Source organism: Amblyraja radiata, chromosome 17, assembly GCF_010909765.2.
Source record: "Amblyraja radiata isolate CabotCenter1 chromosome 17, sAmbRad1.1.pri, whole genome shotgun sequence".
Lineage (NCBI taxonomy): Eukaryota > Metazoa > Chordata > Chondrichthyes > Rajiformes > Rajidae > Amblyraja > Amblyraja radiata.
Genome location: NC_045972.1, coordinates 13,916,112 through 13,938,327, shown reverse-complemented (window position 1 = coordinate 13,938,327; position 22,216 = coordinate 13,916,112). Strand labels below are relative to the sequence as shown.

Sequence of the window (22,216 nt, the reverse complement as noted above, 5' to 3'; positions counted from 1 at the left end):
TACAAGTTGCCAAAACTTGAGGGCCTGAGCTCCAGGGAATGGTTGAGCAGGCTCGGACTTTATTCTTTGGAGTGCAAGAGGCTGAGGGGTGATCTTATGGATGTGTATACAATCATGAGGGGAATAGATAGGGTAATTACACAGAAGATAGGCACAAAAAGCTGGTGTAACTCAGCGGGTCAGACAGCATCTCTGGCGAAAAAGATTAGGTGACGTTGCGGGTCGAGACCCTTCTTCAGAGGGGCAACATTTTCAGACAGAAGGTGGTGGGTATATAGAACAAGCTGTCAGAGGAGATAGTTGAGGCAGGTTCTATAACAACATTGAAAAGACACGGACAGGTACATGAATAGGAAAGGTTTAGAGGGTTTTTGCCAGATGCAGGCAAATGAATCTAGTTTAGATGGGCCATCTTGGTTGGCATGATTCCATGCTGTATGACTCTGTATAAACAGGCAACTCAAGGAGTTAGCTACTAAAGAAGTAAACAGCTAAATTGACTATGAGGGGAGTTAAGGAAGAAAAGAGGGATTGTGAAGGGCAAAGAGAGTTTAAATCATGTTGAGATGGAGGTTGAAAACTCAAGAAAATTGCTTAGAGTAGTAAGAAAGGAAACGTGCCAGAATATCACAGAGGCACTAGTTCCAAGAACTTTAATATTGAAGAGAGAGAATGGTGAAAGGTGAAGTACTACAAAAAATACATCGTCAGAATAACAGGCAACAGGACAAACTAAGTTTTGTGGGGGATCCGGTGTACTTAATGTAATGCTGAAACGGCAGTATATGTGTAGGAAGGAACTGCAGATGCTGGTTTAATCCGAAGATAGACACAAGATACTGGAGTAACTCAGCGGGGCAGGCAGCATCTCTGGAGAAAAGGAATGGGTGACGTTTTGGGTCGAGACTCTTCTTCAGGCAGTATATGGTGTAGCAGAACAATTTGAAACGCTGTCACTTTTCTTTCAAATAACAAGCAGACAAAACCATATTCAATAGTGTAACTTTAGTAAATCAAATGCAGATCAGAAAGTATTTTATCTTTTATTCCAGTAAATTTTAATGCAAGATTTATTGAACAGCAATTGTTTCCGTTCAAGTTACAACAACCCAGCATTTATATGGTTACAGAAGGAAGTGATGCTCTAACAAGATTAAGAATTATTCACAGTGAAGCACGGCATTATATACGTACTTAAAGCCCTAGTATCTCTGGGCAACTTGAACAATTTTAAAATATTGTGTCTTTTCAATAACAGTGGACGGACAGAGCTTGATTCTTAATGTTGAAAACAAAATACATTTAGAATAAAAACTCAGGCATCCATTTGTATGGATGATAATAGTATACATATCATAGATTGTACATAGTCATAAAATGGTGACAGTATTCAAGGAGGCCGTTTGACCCATCATGTCCATGCTGGTTCTCCGCCAGAGTGAGACTTAGAGCAAACTACCCGTGTTTTTAAATATATGTAAGGAACATTTTTAACCGCAGCAAAATTATTTCTTCAAAGTCTGTGAGCAAATAAAGCATAATTGCTTCATGCCACTGCCACTTTCAAAGTGAGTGTGGCTTAGCTAAGATATAATTGATAATGCAGGCACCAGCTTGAACTGAGTTTTAATATTAAATATGTCTTACATGTTTGATACTCCAAATCAGTTTGCTTGCTACTCAAACTGAAAATGAACAGAAATCACACAATGATTGTGTTTAAAGGACTGTTCCATTTTGCAGCAATGATTGGCAATAGTAAAATATGACTTAGTTAAGTTGATCTTTAAATGCGTGTAGCTCAGGGCTACAGATAGTAGCAGCGTGATATTTTAAGACGTCAGACATGCTTAATATCTTCACACCCACAGGATATCTCAATGGTGAGACAGAATTTCAGCCGTTAGGCCATTGATATTATAAATTTTGCATTAAGAATACTGAGGCAAACATTTCACTAATGAGATTTCAGGTAAATATTATATTTATATGCCAATAATTTACACCCTGGAGTAAAACTAACCTGTATTAGTGTTCTACTGAACAATGCAATCATTATGCGTAGGTTACCTTTTGATTTGCAAGATGGTGTTTAACAAATTATTACTGCTTGTTTTAAGTAGGCACCGGGAGAATGAATGTGAAACAAGCAGAAATACTGCCTACCTACATGTTTGGTGTTTACACTTTCATGATTTTCTCCATTATGTTACGAACAGGCAGTAAAGTATGAAATTTAAATTACTAAATCCCCCAAAACATAATCCCCCAATCCCCCAATCCCCCATAGGTTCATATTTTTTTAAATACTTGGTATTGATGGAGTCACTGGTTTAGTTTAGTTTAAGGATTATAAGATATTATGGCAGTGGCATGAAGACGGAAAGGGGCCTATGCTTCAATCAAACAATTACCAGTGTGGGGCTTTTTTATTTTACATAAGTACACTGCGCAAGTCATATCATCTGGTTACAGTTATCATTATATACACAACAGAGGTACAGCGTGGAAACACGCCCTTCGGCCCACTGAGTCCGCGCCGACCAATGATCACCCGTACACGAGTTTAATCCGACACACTAGCGACAATTTACAATTGCCAATTAACCTACAAACCCGCATGTCTTTGGAGTGTGGGAGGAAACCAGAGCACCTGGAGAAATCCCATGTGGTCACGGTGAGAATGTACAAACTCTGTACACACAGCACCCGCAGTAAGGATCGAACCCAGGTCTCTGGCGCTGTAAGGCAGCAACTCTACCGCTGCACCACCGTGTTGTCCTTCGTGCTGCAAACATTGACATATGTGGTGAACCAGGTCACCCCTCAACAGTGAAGGCTGCCATCACAGTGAAAACAAAACATCTACATATGCTGGAAAAGTACATTCTAATTCACCATGAGAGTCCAAATAGCAATACCAAAGCTACATCTTTGGGAAGAGAAACTTAGATAATGTCTCAGGTTAAAGGCCCTTTTTCAGAATTGGGAGACAGATGAAAGAAGCTTTGTTAAGTTGCAGTTAAGTTGGGAGAGGTGGATGTCTCAAACAGGGCAAAGCCAGGGTGGCCATGGGGATAAACTGTAAATAAGGTTATCTGGTCAATAAGTGAATGGTAGCAGGTAGAGTGTGACAATATAGACTAGAGCATGTAGGAGTTGGGAATTGCAGAGCAGGAAGATAAGCCCAGCAGCTCAGGTAAGGGCAATTTATCCCTGAGGCATTTTCTTCCAGTCCCAGAAGAAGGAAAAAACACTCCTGTTTTCCTTCTGGAGGTGGAGAAAATGCCCATTCTGACCTGCCGGGTGTGTCTCCCTGCTCTGCATTTTGTAACTCCGACATTATTTTGTCTCTCTCCAATTGCTCCCATTCACCCATGGACCAAATAACCTGGTTTACAATTTATCCCCAGGGTCACTGCAGTTTTACCGGTTATATCGGAGACATCCTGCTTCCCACACCTTCCCTCAACTTAACAGCATTTTGACAAATAAAGCACCATTGAACTTTTATTTTATCTCCTTCCCAGTTTTAGCGAAGGGTCTCCAACCTGAAATGTTAACCTTGTTTCCTTTCCGAAAACACAGCCTGACCCGTTGAGTATTTCCAGTATCTTCTGGTCTTTTACTGTGCTGCAGTCACAGCGTTGCCTATAGCATTGGTGCAATTTCACCATCGCCTATGACAAGATGATGACAACATAATCAGGATGCAGTTTGGCTTTGTAAGACTAAAGCAGTCTAAATCCCAATATTGCAGTGGGCATACAACAAATTGGCCTAACTGATCTGCACCTTCATAAATTGACTTTTTAAAATCACAGTTTATAAAAATTGCATTGTTCTATTCTGCTACGTTGCTTAGTTTCCTGAGATCATGAAAAAGGTATTTTGAAGCAGCTCTAATCATGCCTTCTTGCAAGCATATCACTGAACTCTGCGGATATTGAACATAACCGGAGACACTATTGGTGTTACAACTGTTAGCTGCACATCAAATTCGAGACACAAGACAATAACTGCAAAATAACAGCAACAATCAATAATGAGGTTAAAAGTTGATTGTCTCATCCCTTAACAATGCCAGATGACATGCCACTTGTTATCTTTTTCAACTAAGCAATGCTGGCAGCCTGTGACAATATGACAATTAAAAATAATGTTTTTATGATCTGTTTTTTTGCATCGCATACCCACATAGCAAGTGGAATTCTTAGCCCAATCCTAATTCTCCATGACAGTCCAATACATTGCAAAATGAGAACATTTAAAAAAAACAAAATATTTCGTTGCATACATTCAGGCCAGCATGGCATTATTGGTCAGCTGGCAAATCAAAAAATTTAAAAACAGGCATAATGTCAAATTAAATTTTAAAGAATTATATTTTTTATCATTGACTTGTCATTATTGTACTTAAAGTCAACTAAAATCTTATTTTTTCAGGAGATGTGTTCCAGCACCCACAATAAATGTGCTGTGAACAGCTAAACAATAACAGCGAGAGTACTGTACAATGTAACGTTCTGAAAAGAAACACAGTATTGAACTTTGTTCATGTCACATGATACACCCAGTTGAAACAGTAATTAAAAATGTAATATCATTTTCAGCATTTGGTATATTTGACAGTTTATGGATAACACCTAAATAAAATCTAAAGTAATGTGATTTAAGTAATCCCATTGAAACCAAAGGAAATACGTGCAAAATGACCGATATAGCAACAACAAAATCTTCCTGAGTGAACCATCCTAGGCAAGATGAGGTGTGATAATTAAACCCATTCACAGATCCAATTGGAGTGGTCTGAATTTCTATAGAGGTCATGCTTATTCCACCAGCAGTGTGTATTAACATACTCCACAGTGGTTTGCAATAATGCCAGATTGACAGAAAGTCAGCAGCTCCATGTGTTTTTCTCAAAAAATATGATATCTTTTGAGACCTGAGATGAACAGTGGTTAGAATGCAAACATTTCATTTATAGGAATTCTGTAAAAATATCCTGTGTTTCTCAATTCTAATTGTAAATAAAGTTCAGTGTAACCAGGCGCAGAATATTCATTCCATCACAGAATTGCATGGAAAGAGGCCATTTGGTCCCTTGAGTTCATATTAGTTCCATGTAAGAGCAATCCAGCTAGTTCCACTCCCCCAAGCTCTTCACAACACCTCACAAATTGATTCCACATATCCAGCTCTATTTTGCACATTTGCTCCCTGTGGAAATTGCCTCTGCCATTACCCTCGGCAGTGCGTTCCTGATCCCAACTTCCAGCTGCATAATAATGCTTTCCTTATCATATTTTGTTATTTTTCCAACCATCGTGCTATGACTTCTGGTACTTGAACCTTCTGTCGAAGGTGTGGTATTATGGAATAATAGTGTAAGGACAGGCTGCAGTGCCAGCATCCGGCCTGAAGAGGGCGCTGTGGGGCGGAACCGGATGTTGGGCTGAGGAGAGGCCCGGGCCTGCACACGAGCCTGCTGTTGCTGTACAGAGTTTGCTAAATAAAGACAGACTCCGATTACGTCGTTGTACGAGCCTTATTATAAGAATAACGTGACAGAAGGGACTGGTAGTCCTGGAGCGTGAAAAGCTGTTTCGCTCTCAATTTTAAAACTTTCTTTGGTCCACATTCCAGATACTCCAAAAGCCACCTTAACAAAATTCCATGCTGCAGACAGTCCTTCATGAAGCTTCAGTTTCAGGATTTCCCACTGAGCTACTGATTCCTTACTCTGTTCTGCCTATTCAGTTGAAAAGTTACTTGTTAAGAAGTATGAGACTTAAAATGACAGATAGGCATGTGAAAAAATGACTAATTTGATGTCAAGCCAACATCGCTTAGACAATGAGTTACAGTACAAATAGGTATTGCTGTAGATACACAGAAAAATAATTCTGATACAATGGATTAAATTGAACAAAATATGTCCCTTGGCCCGAGAATAAAATATACCTTCATTGTGTCTATCTTGCTGCAGTAGGAAAGATTATACAAAGTGTAAATTGTGCAATTAATCTGTAATCTAATATTCCCTCTTAATCAAAGAACAATATACAGTTCAAGTGAAGAATGTTCTCCTTAAAGGTTGAGTGTAAATTCATAAAATTGCAGTTAAGTTTCACTGTCTATTAAACAGGTTGTATTTCTTATGTTTGTAGAGTAGAAATTGATAAATGTGGCATGCGTTTTTGGATATAAAGCAGCTATAAACATGGCATTTGTTTTTGTCAGAGGATTGTTCGGCATTAATTATAAACAGGAATCTGGGTCCCTGATAAACTCACAAGAGTTTTTCTTTCCCTGAGGCAACAGTATAAAATGGGCATTAGAGATGTTATATACTGTAGGAGGCTCATAGCCATTCAAGAAAACTTCTGGAAAATTGGTTGTTGACCAGAACAAATCCAGGGTCTGTTTTGCTCATGATTCGGTGGAAATAATTGCAATATACTCAACAGATACCGCAAGTTAAATTAAATTAAATATAACAGAGGAACAACACTCACCTCCTACATTAATGAATGCCTTCTACAACATTAATTGAGGCAGGTCACTTCATTTATTTTGGTTGTACTCATCGTTGCCATTGATCTGGCCAACAAGAGCGGTATTATCAGTGATCGTCCCGTGGCTGTGTTGGGACCAGCTGCTTTCCAAGTTTACCCTCATGAAAGCTGCTACAGAGCACAGAGGAAAGATATTTCATAAAATGAATGTCTGAGTTAATCTCAATACCAGCTTGCCCTTTAAGTCCACCGTTGATACTGCTATTGATGGCCAGATCAACAACGATGTTGCACAACAAAAAGAGTACGGGAAATTGGTGTCAGAATAACAACCTAGCCTTTAACGTCAGCAAGATGAAGGGATTGCTTATTGGCTTAAGGGAGTGGAGGGAGTGGGGGGGGGGGGGGGGGGGGGGGGGGGGGGCTCGGTGGGTGAGTGGTGAACACAGTGATGAGGAAGTGATGATCACAATGCACCAGGAAGACTAAAAAGTATCGTCAAGGACGCTTGTCACCCTGGCCATCCCCTTTTCTCTCTTCTACCTCCTGGGACAAGATACAGGAGCTTTCCTGATTGAGGAACAGCTTCTTCCCCACTGCTATTAGACTCCTGGACCAATCCCCTCATTTGCACCCTTTCTCAGAGGCGTTCTCACACACACTTGTTTTACCTCATTCAGTTATTCCATTATTGCATTTTAGTATTTTTTGGACTATTTCAGATTTCACTGCAATCTCTACACTATTCTAGACACTTTGCATCTATTATTGTAGCCATCATTATATGCTCTATAACATTCATGCAAATCAGGAATATAATCTGGTGTATGCAGCAAAAAACTAATCTGATTCTGAGCTAAACCCCTATAGAGTCCACTTTTGTTTAACAACAATTCTAAGATATAAAATATACATTCTAAAATATAAATGTTCGATAAGCGTTTAAGCTTTAGCTTAGGAAGCGTACATGGGGAATGGTATCACAATTCACGTTTTCTATCCCCAAACTATTTACAACTCTTTTATCTTCTCGGGCTCACACCTGTCTCTTCAACTCTAGCATTTGTTCAACAATCTGCCCATCAATTAACCCCCTTGCCTGTGTTCACCTGTTATCGGCCATGCTCTGTCCTGCCCCTTCTCTCTCTCGGGGTTTGTCCCCCCACCCCCACCCCCATAATCAATCTGAAGGTTCCCGATACGAAACATCATCTATCCATGTTCTCCAAGGATGCTGCCTGTCCTGCTGAGTTAGTTCAGCCTTTTGTGTTTATCTTTGGTATGAGAATATGCAGAGGTGGGGGTACTTTGGGACAGAGAGGGTTAAGTATTCTGTCTCTTGGACATCGTAGTATACCTAGTGGCTGATGGAGTTAAGTTTTACTTTTCTTGCTATGACATCATCATTCTTGTAAAACGTGATGTTCGACGCTATTGTGATTGGCTCAGATGTATTATGTTGTGTATGATTATAATTGGGTGGAAAGATTGTCCCCACATATATAACCATATGATACTGTAGTCATTGGTCTAGAATTACCGCCCGTTGTCAGTTACCTCCCACTGTATCAACCATATATATATTTATGCTAATTCCTTTGTTTGAGCACATTTTTATCTTTGACTGTGCTGGAGCAAGTGAGCTTCCCAGAGCAGGACAGAGAAGCAAGGTCACCTTGGTGAAATAAAGGATTTCTAAAGAATTCTAGTCTGTGTTGGACTGAATGGACCAAAGGGTGCAAATACCGGAATTGTCAGGTATCTCTATAATATTTTGTGCGATGACCTGCCTATTGCAAAACATTTTTTTTGTAAGGTTGGATAGGTTGCCTTCTGCAAACACACATACACATAAATATATATATATATAATAAGGTGTGTACACACATATATATTATGTGTGTGTGTGTGTTATACAGATGGGTACATGCTACTAATAAAAACCTATATATATATATATATATATATACATGGTTATATTGTATTATAACCACGTATAAATATAACCACGCAATCGCGCGTTGAGGGGACGGGACCCAACGGGTCCCACTTGGTCTAGTATATATATAAAATATAATAAACTGTATATAGGTTTTCATCGGTAGAAAGTACCCATCTGTGCTGAATGGAGAATGGGTTGATATTAGCTACTGATGGGATCCTTTTTCTTTAACTCCATCTGGTTGATTCAGACCTGAGCCAACCAAAGAAATCATAACATATTCAAATATACAGGTGGGAGCATATTGATGGAGGAACGGCAGATATAAAGCAGCTTGTCCAGGGGAATAGACCCGCTTTGGGTTCTTTGCCATCAATGCCAAGGAGATATCATCAAGAACAGTTTGCAGATCTTCACGTGATTCATCGTGATATTTAGCGCGGTTGTCTATGCATGAGGTTATATAGCTTTCACCATAATCTTTTCTCACATCAGGAGAGAGATACTGCATGAGTTTCTTGTGCTGGTTGCTCCATTGGTCACTGGTGCCAAATATACCTATGGAGATAAAGAATAATGTAGGATTCAGATAGTGCACTATCCGTGGCACCATATATAGAATTAATTGGCCAATCAATGGAGCCACATAAATGATTGAATAACTCAAAATATTTTTGCCTAGACAAACTTCCCTCATCACATGGAGTCACCATCATACAGCATGGATACGGGTCCATCGGCCAAACTTGCCCACACCAACAAAGATATCCCATCAACACCAGTATTGTAGACAAGTATTATATAAACATTTAATCCTGCATTTGGCAAATATTTTTCTAAACACTTCCCATCCATATAACTATCCAAATGTATTTTAAATGTTGTTATAGTCCTGCCTCAACTACCTCCACTGGCAGCTTGTTGCATATTCAGTAGTTTAGTTTAGTTTAGCTCCAAACCTGGTGAAAAGACAACCACGTTTTCCCTCAAGGCAGCAAGACAAAAGAGATTGTGATCGACTTCAGGAAGCAAGTGATACACATACCCCTATATACTTCAATGGCATCGAAGTAGGGATGGTTGAAAGTTTCAAGCTCCTTGGAGCATCACCAGCAACTTATCCTGGACCAGACATATCAAAGTAATGTCGAAGAAAGCACACCAGTGCCATACTTCCTTAGAAGGCGTAGGAAGTTTGGCATGTCCGCAACAACTCTCACCAACTTCGACAAATGCGCCGTACAAAGCATTTTATCGGCATGCATCACAGCATGGTTTGGGAATGGCTTCATCCAAGACTGCAAGAAATTACAGAGAATGTGGACGCAATTTCAGGTAGTCCTTACTGTCTCCTCCCCTTCTCAGCTCTCCCTCAGCCCTCTGGTTCCTCCTCTTCCTTTCTTCTTCCCCCCCCCACCCTCACATCAGTCTGAAGAAGGGTTTCAGCCCAAAACGTTGCCTATTTCCTTCGCTCCATAGATGCTGCTGTCTACCTTAAAATATAGCCATCACCCTTTGTGTGAAAATATTGCCCTTCAGGTTCCTATTGAATCTTTCCTCTATCATCTGGTTCTTGAGGACTATAGAATGATTGAAATGCTAACAACCATGTACTTTTTTGAGACAAGTTAGAATCTATTTTTTTCAATACATTTGTTTGAAGTGCAACTTTGCGCATGGATGGGAGAGTATGATATTAAATGGTGGAGTTATCTATCCCTGCTTCTATATAAGACCATTGGGAAAGTAAAGCTATCTCTGAGCACCTGTAAATAGCTACTATCAAGTCAGTCAATTCTAACCATTCTCGTCAGGTGGAAGGTAATACCTCCAGTACTTTAAATGGAGCTGGGTCGACTGTCAGTGTTGAAACCGCGAGCTAGATCGACCGACCGCACACACACACACACACAAACACATCGCGAAGGCGGGGGCCAGGGAAAGCAGGGGAGCGCTGTGTGTGTGATGAAGAGGAAGGTAAACGGCTGCCACAGTGTACGGTAAGTCCTTTAGAGAACGCGGGTGGGGGGAGGGGGGGAGAGAGAAGGGGAGAGAAGGGGAGAGAAGGGGAGAGAAGGGGGAGAGAAGGGGAGGAGAAGGGGAGGAGACGGGGAGGAGAAGGGGAGGAGAAGGGGAGGAGAAGGGGAGAGAAGGGGAGGAGAAGGGGAGGAGAAGGGGGTGAGAAGGAGTGGAGACACTTTCAAGAAGTATAATAAAGTTTAGCGGGCATTTAACCTACTGGTCGGTTTTCCTTGGTCCTGAAAACTCCAATGAGCCAATTAAAATGCCCGGTCAGCGAAGGAGATTGCCTACAGCTGCCCTCGACTGCCTGTAACTAAATAGCGACACCACTCCACTGCACTACGAGGCAAAAAGAACCATGCTGACCAAATTTTACCTCGCTGAGGCCGCAGATATTCGGGAATTTCCCTCGAGCATGAAGGAGAATTCCAGCGACCTCATAGGACCTCCTAGGCCCACGTGTCGACCATGCTGCGAGTTTGAAGGTCGAAGACAGTCTTATAAACTCGCAGATTAGGTCGCCCAAGTGGGACAGCCCCTTTACAGCACTTGCAGCGCCAGAGACCTGGGTTCGATCATAACTACAGGTGCTATCTGTACGGAGTTTGTACGATCCCCCCATGACAGCGTGGGTTTTCTCCGAGAGCTTTGGTTTCGTCCCACATTCCAAAAGACGTACAGGTTTGTAGGTTAAGAATAGAAGGGAATAGAATGCCTTTTATTGTCATTCAAATAGCTTGGTTTGAACGAAATTGCATTTTCTATAGTCTTACAATACAAAAAAACCCAAGACCTTAGGGTCACAGCTTAAGGATAAGGGGGAAATCCTTTAAGACCGAGATGAGAAAAACATTTTTCACACAGAGAGTGGTGAATCTCTGGAACTCTCTGCCACAGAGGGTAGTTGGGGCCAGTTCATTGGCTATATTTAAGAGGGAGTTAGATGTGGCCCTTGTGGCTAAAGGGATCAGGGGGTATGGAGAGAAGGCAGGTACGGGATACTGGGTTGGATGATCAGCCATGATCATATTGAATGGCGGTGCAGGCTCGAAGGGCCAAATGACATCGGAGACCCGACAGGGAAAAAGTCGGATCCCCGTACAGGGAAGAGACTAACAGTCCCCCCCCCCCCCTCCCCCACCCCCCACATATACACAGCTAAAGAAAAATAATAAAAACTAAAGTCAAAACATACATTTAACAAGACAAAAAAAATTTCAAAGACAGACAGACTGTAGTCGAGCCACCACACCACATTGGCTTGGTATACAGTGGCTTGCAAAAGTATTCATACCCCTTGAACTTTTCCACATTTTGTCACGTTACAACCACAAACGTAAATGTATTTTATTGGGATTTTATGTGATAGACCAACACAAAGTGGCGCATAATTGTGAAGTGGAAGGAAAATGATACATGGTATTCAAACTTTTTTACAAATAAAAAACTGATGGCTGGCTGGTGTAGATTCAGTGGGCCAAAGGGCCTGTTTCCGTGCTATATCTCTAAACTATAAACTTCAACAGGTCATCCTCTGTAATTTTGTCACTGTTAATAAACTTCATCAGTACACACATGGTCCGCTACCTTCCTCTTGAGTATTCCAAAGCAACTATTCCCTACAGGACGTTACAGTTCACTCTTCCATTTCCACAATCACTTTCCCACAGCACCACATCATAAAATTACAAGACAATACAACAACTGTCCCTTTGCCTCCTCCCTTCTCAGTCTCCAGGCTCCTAAACTATCATTCATACTAAAACAGCAATCTATCAGTATTTCTTCCAAGAAAGTATCTTCTTTCGTGATGTCTTCTCAACAGGAAAACAAAATGCAGATCAGACGACTGCCACCACTCAGAGCAAACATGACCTCAACATTTGTGTAACCTGTTTAATTGCCTTAATCCCAATCTGCCCCCCCTACACTGTTCCCATGAAGCTCAACTCCAAAGATGATTCTGAAAGATGAAGGAACAACAATTCATCCATTTGGAGCCTACAGGTGTTTTCCATTGATCATTCCCTGATGTCTGTAGCCAGGCACAGAAATCGCTATCAAACCATGGGGGGGGGGGGACACAATTTCATGGCGGCCGCGTACACGCATGTGCACACACGCGAGGCTTCGGCTGTGGGCCCTGTGGATGGTAACATCAGAAGCTGACCTGGTTGGTGACCGACGCCGAACTCCAGCAGCAGCAGCTTTGTCCGCCCCGAATCATGGGGCTTCAATCAGCCCGTTCACGGGGCCTTTCATCGCCCGGCGGGGGCATCAACTTCGGGAGCCTCGATCGCCTCGACGCTGCAATTTGACCGCGGGCCGGTGGAAGATCCTGCGGCCGATTTTGAGCAGCGCCGGGCCGGGCGATTCAAACTCCGTGAACGGGCCGATTCAAGCTCCGCTCTATGATCTTTGCTCCACCAGGACGTCTCCCTCCTCCAATCACCGCGCTCTATCCTCAGTCCCACCCCCCCCCTACTTCCGCCTCTGACCGACACCTCCCTCCTCCAATCATCGTGCTGAATCATCATGTCCCTTTGCCTGCTGACCAATCGGCGCCCTCCCTCGATCATCAGTCCCACCCCCACTGTCTCGTGGAAAGCGGAGATTTTTAATAGCCTTTTTTTTCACTGAGTTTTTAAATCCAGATGACAAAACATGGGGGGGGATCGTCCTCCCCCTCTCAAAGCAAGGGGGGGGACGTGCCCCCCCCCCCCCCAGGATTTCCTCCCATGTTTGTAGCGGTATTTGTAACTTGGCCTGATTTTACCATCAGAAGTACTTCTATATAGCTACATTAGTAATGTAAATTGCTCATCTCCTTTAGCTCATTTGGGCTGATAATCAACGGATCAGCATCCTAGGACTTTCACCAATGCATGGTCAATAGTAGAGTTCCATGATGCCTTGAAGATCTGGAGCAGATACAACTTTTGATCCACTCCATCACTGCTCATTAATGGTCCCAGCATGAGCAGTGAATCCCTGATAGAGGGATTAGATGCACTTCATTAAACCCTCGGGAGCTTTATGTGAGGGAAGACTGGCTTAGGTAGGACTCCCTTCATTTCAATAGGATCTCCAACCATTTGTAGAAAAATGGAGGTAACTACATTAATTAATATATTTTATTGCATTAAAAAAATTTTTACAATAGTTTAATGAAACTAATTCCATTGAATGTTTTAAAATTATTAATATCTATGTGAATAAATTTAGATATTTTGAATTAAAAATTTAGACAGTTTAGGCAGATGGTAGAAATTTCCACCATCTTCAGATTTTTTGGAGCTATCGGGAGTTTCTGGGGACAGAGCCACTGAATATAGCCTCCGCGGCCTAATTACCACTTCCACCCGCCTGCAGGTCCCCAGATTCGGTTCGGCATGGGAGGTCAACGCACGTGGGGTGTTGTGGGCGGGACACACCCACCCCCACCCCCACCCCCACCCACCCACCCACCCACCCACCCACCCACCCACCCACCCAGCCACCCCACCCACCCCACCCACCCCACCCCCACCCCCCCACCCACCCCACCCCCACCCCCCACCCCCACACCCACACACCCACACACCCACACCCACACCCACACACCCACACACCCACACACCCACACACCCACACACACACACACACACACACACACACACACACACACACACACACACACACACACACACACACACACACACACACACCTACCTCTTTGCAGGCAATGTGCTCCATCTTTAAAGTATAGAATAGATGCCTATAAATTAATCCCTGGTCGATAAAGGGCCTGTCGCACAAGCATGCGACTCCATTCGGCAAGCGCGACCTAAAGCCCACAGCCGCCTCGACGCCGTACGCATGGAGGTCGAGTGAGTGATGTAAAGTTCGAGCGAAGTCCGACAGGCGTACGGCGTCGAGGCGGTGTGTACGGCATCGAGGCGGCTGCGGGCCAGCAGGCCATTGCCGCGCGGAATTTTTGAACCCGGTCAGTTTTTCGGAGCCCCGCACGATGTCGGGACCAGCTCCGCACAACTCCATACGGCTCCGGCGATCGAAGTGGGACCGGCCCCGCGAGGCCGTACGGCTCAAGCGACCACGTTACGTCGCGCTTGCCGCATGCAGGCGCATGCTGGTGGGACCGGCCCTTTAGGTTGCGCTTGCCACATGGAGTCGCATGCTCGTGGGATAGGCCCTTAATTCTATGCATACTATATAATAACGTCAGTGCATTAAATGTAATTTAAAACATAAAATCCCGAATAAATTACTTGGATTAATTTCTATGCAACAGAAAACTAATCAGAATCTTGCTTGCTTTAAATCTATGTTAGTACTAACCTGTTCTGAAACTAGTTGGCTGAATGATGGCCACCTTAACTCCCCAGATGGCAATTTCAGATCTCAAAATATTGGAAAACATGTTGAGAGCAGCCTTCGAGGCACCATATCCCGCAAAGCCCAATAATGGTGTGACTCCTGTGTGGAGAAAGATCAGAAAAGGCTTCAAGATTCAAGAAAGTTTATTGTCATGTATCCCAGAGAGGACAATGAAATTCTTGCTTCGCTTCAGCACAACAGAATATAGTCGGGATAAATAAATACAGATCAGACCAGAGTTACCATATTACTTAAACAAAGCCCTGACATTATCACATCTTGACCAGGCTTTCTCAGAGATATAATTTCACCATTATTTTCCACACAATATTGGATTAAGTTCAGTATAAAGTAGGTTTGAGATATTTATATATGAGTATGACTATATGGATAAATATTTTTATATTCACTAATGTCAAAAATTAGAAAGAAATTGCTAAAGTATAAAACTGTTAAGGTCACAAATATCTGAATTTCAGAAACTGAGTACACTATTTGGATACCCATATCTCTGATTGGCAGGAATTTTATCCGGAAGTAACTATTGATCTAAAAACTGGTCCAAACAGGCGGCATTTTCACAACGGAAAGCAAATTGCTGGAAAAACTCAGCAGGTCCAGCAAAACCCATGGAGTCAAAGAGATGGTAAAGGTTTTAGGATGTGACCCTGCGTTGGGCACTTGCCTACTACATTTTAATGTAAGTCTGAAGAAGGGTCTCGACCCAAAACATCACCCATTCCTTCTCTCCAGAGATGCTGCCTGTCCCTCTGAGTTACTCCAGCTTTTTGTGTCTATCTACATTTTAATGTAGATTGGGATAGAAGATAGAAACACTCAACAGACCCTACCACAGGCAATGGTTTGGTCATTTCAGCATGGTGAACCTTTGTGGAAATGGAGGGATCTGTGATGAAGGGTTACTTATCTAAACTATTGATTTGACTATTGCTCTTTCCACATTTGGTGATTAACCTACTCAGCTTTTCCAGCACTTTCAATGTTCTGTTTTTATTTTCTTATCCTACATGCATAAATCTAGTCTGCAGGAAGGAACTGCAGAAGCTAGTTTACACAAAAGATAGACACAAAATACTGGAGTAGTTCAGCAGGACAGGCAGCATCACTGGATAGAAGGAATGGGTGACGTTTTGGGTGGAGTCCCTTCTTCAGTCTTGGCATTTGGGGTCAAGACCCTTTTTGCATAAATTTAGTCTGCAGGGTACGTGCTACCACTTTAACTCATCACACAGCCCTAGATGCGTAACGTGCTGATAACAATCTCTATTGGGCCATTTTGTTTCCTTCTATCAAAGACATTCCCGTTCATTCTGCACATCCCTCTGCAATCTTTGCTCTTACTGAAAAATGACTTGCAACTCTCTTTTTCCCAATCTGTTGAAGGATCTCAGTCCTGAAATATTGACTGTTCCTCTTTCTTCAACATTTGCCTGACGTACGATACGACAGAACTTTATTTATCCCAGGAGGGAGGGAAATTGATTTGCCAACAGTCATAAAAACACAAAATACATGAAACATGAAATTAAAGTGACGAGTGGAAGGGCTTGGGGGATGTGCAAAGATTGGGGAGGGTAGAGGGCGTGGGAGTCAGTCTCACTCTACCCCATGGCAGAAGAGGGAGGGGTTGTAAAGTTTGATAGCCACGGGGAAGAAGGATGAGTATTTCCACCACTTTCTGTTTTTATTTCAGATTCTCAGCATCTGCAGTTTTAAAAAATATTTTCATTATAGTAACAGGCACATTTCCGACCGTATATTGTGACCCATCGGGTTAAATCAGGGCTGCCAACATTGGGTGAGAGTTGGGAGTGAGAAATTTGCGAGAGACCAAGCCCGAGGGAGCATCGCGACCGGGGGGGTTAGGGGGGTCGTGGGAGGAGAGTGCCCCCTCCCATTGGAACATTTGCATTTTTCAGCTTGAAATTGTGCAACATGGTGCATACTGTAGCGAGTCTTATAACTCACACTTGAATGCAATATATATGCTTTAAATTGGATTGGAGCGTTTTTGAAAGGGGGAGGCTGTGCGATCACTGATCACTGGCCTTGGGGGTACCCGGTGAGGGAGTGGAGCAACCGAGTGGGGAGAGGGTGTGGAAGAAGGGTAGGAACTTTTTGAAATTTGATGTATTAAAATCATGTTTTAGTGCACTAGAAGTATGATTTCAATGTTTTTTGTATGAAGTATTTTTAAGAGGTAACTTTTTAAGGGATAACTTTATCCACACAAAGGGTGTTGGGTGTATGGAACAAGCTGCCAGAGGAGGTAGTTGAGGCAGGGACCATCCCAACATTTAAGAAAAAGTTAGACTGATACATGGATAGGACAGGTTTGGAGGTATGGACCAAAAGCAGGTGGCGTAGCTGGGACATGTTGGCGGGTGTGGGCAAGTTGCGCCGAAGGGCCCGTTTTCACACTGTATCACTCTATGACTACATTATACCTCCACCATGCATGAATGCTTCAAAATCAAGTGATCGAGTTTTATTGCTATATACTCAAGCATAGAAACATAGAAAATAGGTGCAGGAATAGGCCATTCGGCCCTTCGAGCCAGCACTGCCATTCAATATGATCATGGCTATTCATCTAAAATCAGTACCTCTTTCCTGTTTTTTCCCCATATCCCTTGATGTCGTTAGCCCCAAGAACTAAATGTAACTCTCTCTTGAAAACATCCAGTGAATTGGCCTGCACCGCCTTCTGTGGCAGAGAATTCCACAGATTCACAACTCTCTACGTGAAGAAAGTTTGTCCTCATCTCAGTCCTAACTGCCCCCCCCACCCCCTTTATTCTTAAACTGTGACCGATGGTTCTGAACGCCCCCAACATCGGGAACATTTTTCCTGCAGTAACAGTAAGTGAAAATCTGGCAGGCAAGCAGGATGCTTTCACCAACCACCCCCATTTGAAGTCCACTATCTTCCACCGTTTCTACCCAGTGCTTGGTACTTACTTCCAGCAGCCACTGGTTGTCCTCCAGGATGCACCGAGCCGCAGCCTGATCCATGCCAGTCACCTGGGCGAATTTGGCACAGAGACTCTCTCTCTCTCCCCACTCTCTTCCGCTCTCTCCTCTCAACCCCCCTCTCTCTCTCTCCCCCTCTATCTATCCCCTCCCCCTCTCTTTCCCTTCTCTCTCTCTCCTCTCTCCCTCTCTGTCTCTCCTCTCACCCCCTCTCTCTCCCCTGTCTCGCACTCTCACTCTCTCCCCTTCCCTCTCTTCTCCCTCCCCCCTCTCTCTCTCTCCCCCCTCTCTCCCCCCTCTCTTCCCCCTCTCTTTCCTCCCTCTCTCCCTCCCACCTTACTCTTCCCCTCTCTCGTCCCCTCTCTCCTCTCTCTCCCCCCTCTCCCTCTCTCACCCCTCTTTCCCCTAACTCTCTCTCCCCTCTCTTTCCCCTAACTCTCTCTCCTCCTCTCTCTCTCCCCCTCTCTTTCTTCTCTCTCCCCCCTCTCTCTCCTCTCTCTCCCCCTCGCTTCCCTCCAACCTCTTTCTCCCTCCATCTCTATCTCACCCTCTCTCTCCCTCTCCACACACTCTCACCTCTCTCTCTTCCCCCCTCCCTCCTCCTCTCTTCCCCATTTCTCCCTCCTACCTCACTCTTCCCCTTGCCCTCCCTCCCCTCTCTTTCTCCTCTGTCTCTATCTCTTTTTCTTTGCCCCCTATCTCTCTCTTTCCCCTCTCTCCTCTTCCCCCTCTCTCTTTTACCACCCCTCTCTCTTCCCCCTCTCTCCCACCTCACTCTCCCCTACCTCTCTCTCCCCTCTCTCCCTCCCCCCTTCCTCTTCTCTCTCTCCATTCACCCCCCCCGTCTCTCTCCTCTCTCTCCTCTCACCCCCCTCTCTCTCTTCCCCCTGTCTCCCTGTCTCCTACCCCTCTCTCTCTCTCCACCTCCCTTTGAGAGTCTGTCCCTTCGACACAGAGACTCTCGCGGCAGCGGCAGCGACACAACGCTTCCGACGCCTCCGACGCCCGGGACATGCACTGACCGGAGCGCTCCATGGCCAGAGCTGCAGCGAGCGACATGCTGGCCCCGGAAAACACTCGTCCATCCCGGCTCCCCGCATCTGTTCCCGCTGCTGGTTCTGCTCCCATCGCTCCCGCAGCCCCTGCTCTCCAACACCCGCGGACCATGCAGTTTATCCGAGTTTTGGAATTTTCGTTGTTCACAAAATTTCTCACCACTGAGCGTGAGAAATTTCTGATGAGCGTGAGGGCGTGAGAGTTTGCTTGAGGGCGTGAGTCTCACGCTCAAAGCGTGAGAGTTGGCAACCCTGGTTAAATGGTGAGGCAAGAATGCTTGAAATTGATACTGATGCAGATTGGATGAGCTGTGTGATGTAAATTCCATGCAAATTGAGAAGAATTTACATTTGAAAAAGTCTAATATTCAAATCACATCTTTGCGGCCTCACTTAATTTTTCTAAAGGAGACGGTCATCACCTATAGAACTATTCTAATGTGAAACTAATTAATTTGACATTCACTGTTAAAATGCTGATCAGAGAGCCACACTTACATTTTAACAATGTAGAAATTTAAAAAAAACATTGATGCTGCATTCCTTGAATTCTTTATAGCTAAAACAAATGTAAGAGGTGGGTAGGATCAGGGGATATCAATGCCTTTTTGTAAACAGTCTTTCATGTTTATATTGCTTATGACACATTTGATGAATTGATGCGTCCATTTATCCAGTACAAAATGTATATGTACATCTACCAAATATTATATTGAAGCCTATCAATATTTAAAAATATTTGAAGTTTAAGGAAAGACAACTTTTGTGAAGGGCTATTTTATTGATTTAGTTTAGTGTAGATATACAGAATGGAACAGGCTCTTCGGCCCACTGAATCTGCGCCGAACATTGATCATTCATTCATACTAGTTCTATGTTATCGCATTTTCCCACTTCCAACACACTGGGGGCAATTTGCAGAGGCAATTAACCTACAATTTTGATGTGGGAGGAAACCGGAGCACCTGGAGGAAATCCACAAGGTCCCAGTGCAAACTCCACACAGACAGCACCTGATGTCAGGATCGAACCCAGATCTTTGGTGCTGTGAGGCAGCAGCTCTACCAGCTGCACCAGTGTGCCACCCAGATGGGAGCATGAATAGTGATCGACTTGTTGGCTCTAAGGTGAGGTATGGAAAAGTGTGTAGTGAATCATGCATAACTCACAGATGGTGCAATGGATAACTGCAAACTGGGGTGCAAGGCTTCCTTGACACCAGCATCAGCAAAAAAAAACCTTGACTGAGCTTTGTAGGCTGCACTAGAAAACCTTACAGGGTCAAGCAATCAGTAATATATAGCTTACCATTTTATGTAAATAGCATAACACATTATACCAAGTCAATCAATGCACCTGAACTTCATTTGTGATGTCTCATTATACTTATCACCATGAAAAACAAATCATAATTGCCTCCATCCCGAGAAGCTGAAATCAACTGGATTTACTTTTTTTCCCCTTCTCCAGTTAAGGGAAACTATTAATTGTATGGTTGTAATCAAATCAAAAACCGGAATCAAAGCTTGATGCACGTGCTTAATTTTTCTCTGTAATTTAGCAAACTACAAGGTTATGCCAAGCATTATACCAATCAAAATAGGTCTTACATATATACATACTTCACATTTTCTTAAGAACATGCATTGACATCTTAACAATATTGCTTTCTAATTAACTATATTAGCATTTGCTTATTGTGGGAGAAGCACAGCAAACAAGGAAAACTGGGTGGGTCGTGTGTCTTGAGTACATGGTGTAATTAATTTAGTTTAGTTTAGTTTAGTTTAGAGATGCAGAACAGAAACAGGCTCTTCGGCCCACCGAGTCTGCACTGACCAGCGATCCACACACACTAACACTATGCTACATACTCTAGGGACAATTTTACATTCATGCCAAGCCAATTAACCAACAAACCTGCACATCTTTGGAGTATGGGAGGAAACCGAAGGTCTCGGGAGTAAACCCCCCCCCCAAAATAATGAAGTTGGCTCATACCTGCAACGCTTGTGACGTTAACAAGCCTGCCTTTGGCTTGGCGAAGTAGTGGAAGGAATATTTTGGTGACTTCCACAGCCCCAAAGAAGTTCACCGCCATGCAGTGTTTGAAAATATTCATGGGTAGAAGTTCCGCATCAGCAACAAATTCCAGCACCCCCGCATTGTTCACGATACCCCAAAGTCCTGAAAATAAAGGAGCATGCTTCAGAAAACAAAATAGCCTTGCAACAGCTTTATCTGGAACATGGTACATTAAACATAGAAAAGTACAGCACAAAAGTGGCAGCACAGTGGCGCAGCGATAGATTTGCTGCCTTACAGTGCCAGACACCCGGGTCTGATCCTGACTATGAGTGCTGTCTGTACGGAGTTTGTACGTTCTCCCTGTGACGTGTGTAGGTTTTCTCCGTGTGCTCTGGTTTCCTTTCACATATCCAAAGATGTACAGGTTTGTAGATAAAAATTAATGGTGCTGAATTTATATTTTGGAATGCTGCTTTACACAGTTGCACATTAACAGTCAATTCCTTTATGACTGAGGGGCTCTTGGTAACACGATGTTGGTGGAAAAAAAGCCAGAAGGGTGGAAACTCAATGGAAATAAAGTGTGTGCAATAAGGTTAAAGAAAAAATGAAGTGTGAGGCTTTAATGAGTATGTAATCACTGCAGAGTTATCACTCCTGCGATTGCTCACACAAATGGATTTGTCAGCACTTCCAGATTGCGTCAGCCTTAAAATTAAAGAAATCCATGCTCAACTTCCATTGCTTTTCAGGTCTGGCTAGAGTGGATGTGGAATGGATGTTACCAATAGTGGCAGAGTCTAGGATCAGAAGAGACAGCCTCAGAATAAAAATATGTACCCTTAGAAAGGAGATGAGGAGGAATTTCTTTAGTCAGAGGGAGGGTGAAACAGTGGAATTGCCACTGATGGCTGTGGAGGCCAAGTCACAAAGCAGATTGACAGATTCTTCATTAGTATGGGTGTCAAAGGTTATGGGGAGAAGGCAGGAGAATAGGGTTGAGAGGGAAAGATAGATTAGCCATGATTGAATGGCCTAATTCTGGTTCTATGACATGAACTTATGAAGCTACAGAGATGTAATTCACAGAAACTGAAAAGAAAGTATGAAGAAAAGGAGGATATCAAAAGCAGCAACTGAAATGTGAAAATAGTTGGAATAGTTAGCAGGTCAGGCTGCTACTGTGAAGGGAGAAACACAGTTAATATTCATGTTTGTTGGTATTTCCGGGTGCTCTGTTTTCCTCCCATATCCCAAAAACATGCAGGTTCGTAGAT

The 22,216-nt window shown here is 43.3% G+C and overlaps 1 protein-coding gene across 2 annotated transcripts in view; it reads right to left on the bottom strand.

Annotated features, from left to right (window-relative positions):
* Nucleotides 1-7,686: 7,686 nt before the first annotated feature.
* The window catches only part of hsd17b2 (hydroxysteroid 17-beta dehydrogenase 2), a 35,335-nt gene continuing 20,805 nt past the window's right edge, over nucleotides 7,687-22,216 (bottom strand). Inside the window, exons 3-5 of one of the 2 annotated variants that reach the window (XM_033035771.1) lie at nucleotides 20,913-21,098; nucleotides 14,824-14,961; nucleotides 7,687-9,021 (exon numbers count right to left, since the gene is read on the bottom strand). In XM_033035771.1, coding sequence (XP_032891662.1) covers nucleotides 8,669-9,021; nucleotides 14,824-14,961; nucleotides 20,913-21,098 — 677 coding nt within the window. In that variant the 3' untranslated portion in view covers nucleotides 7,687-8,668. The remainder of the gene's footprint in view (nucleotides 9,022-14,823; nucleotides 14,962-20,912; nucleotides 21,099-22,216) is intronic. The other variant, XM_033035772.1, reaches the window with a different exon arrangement.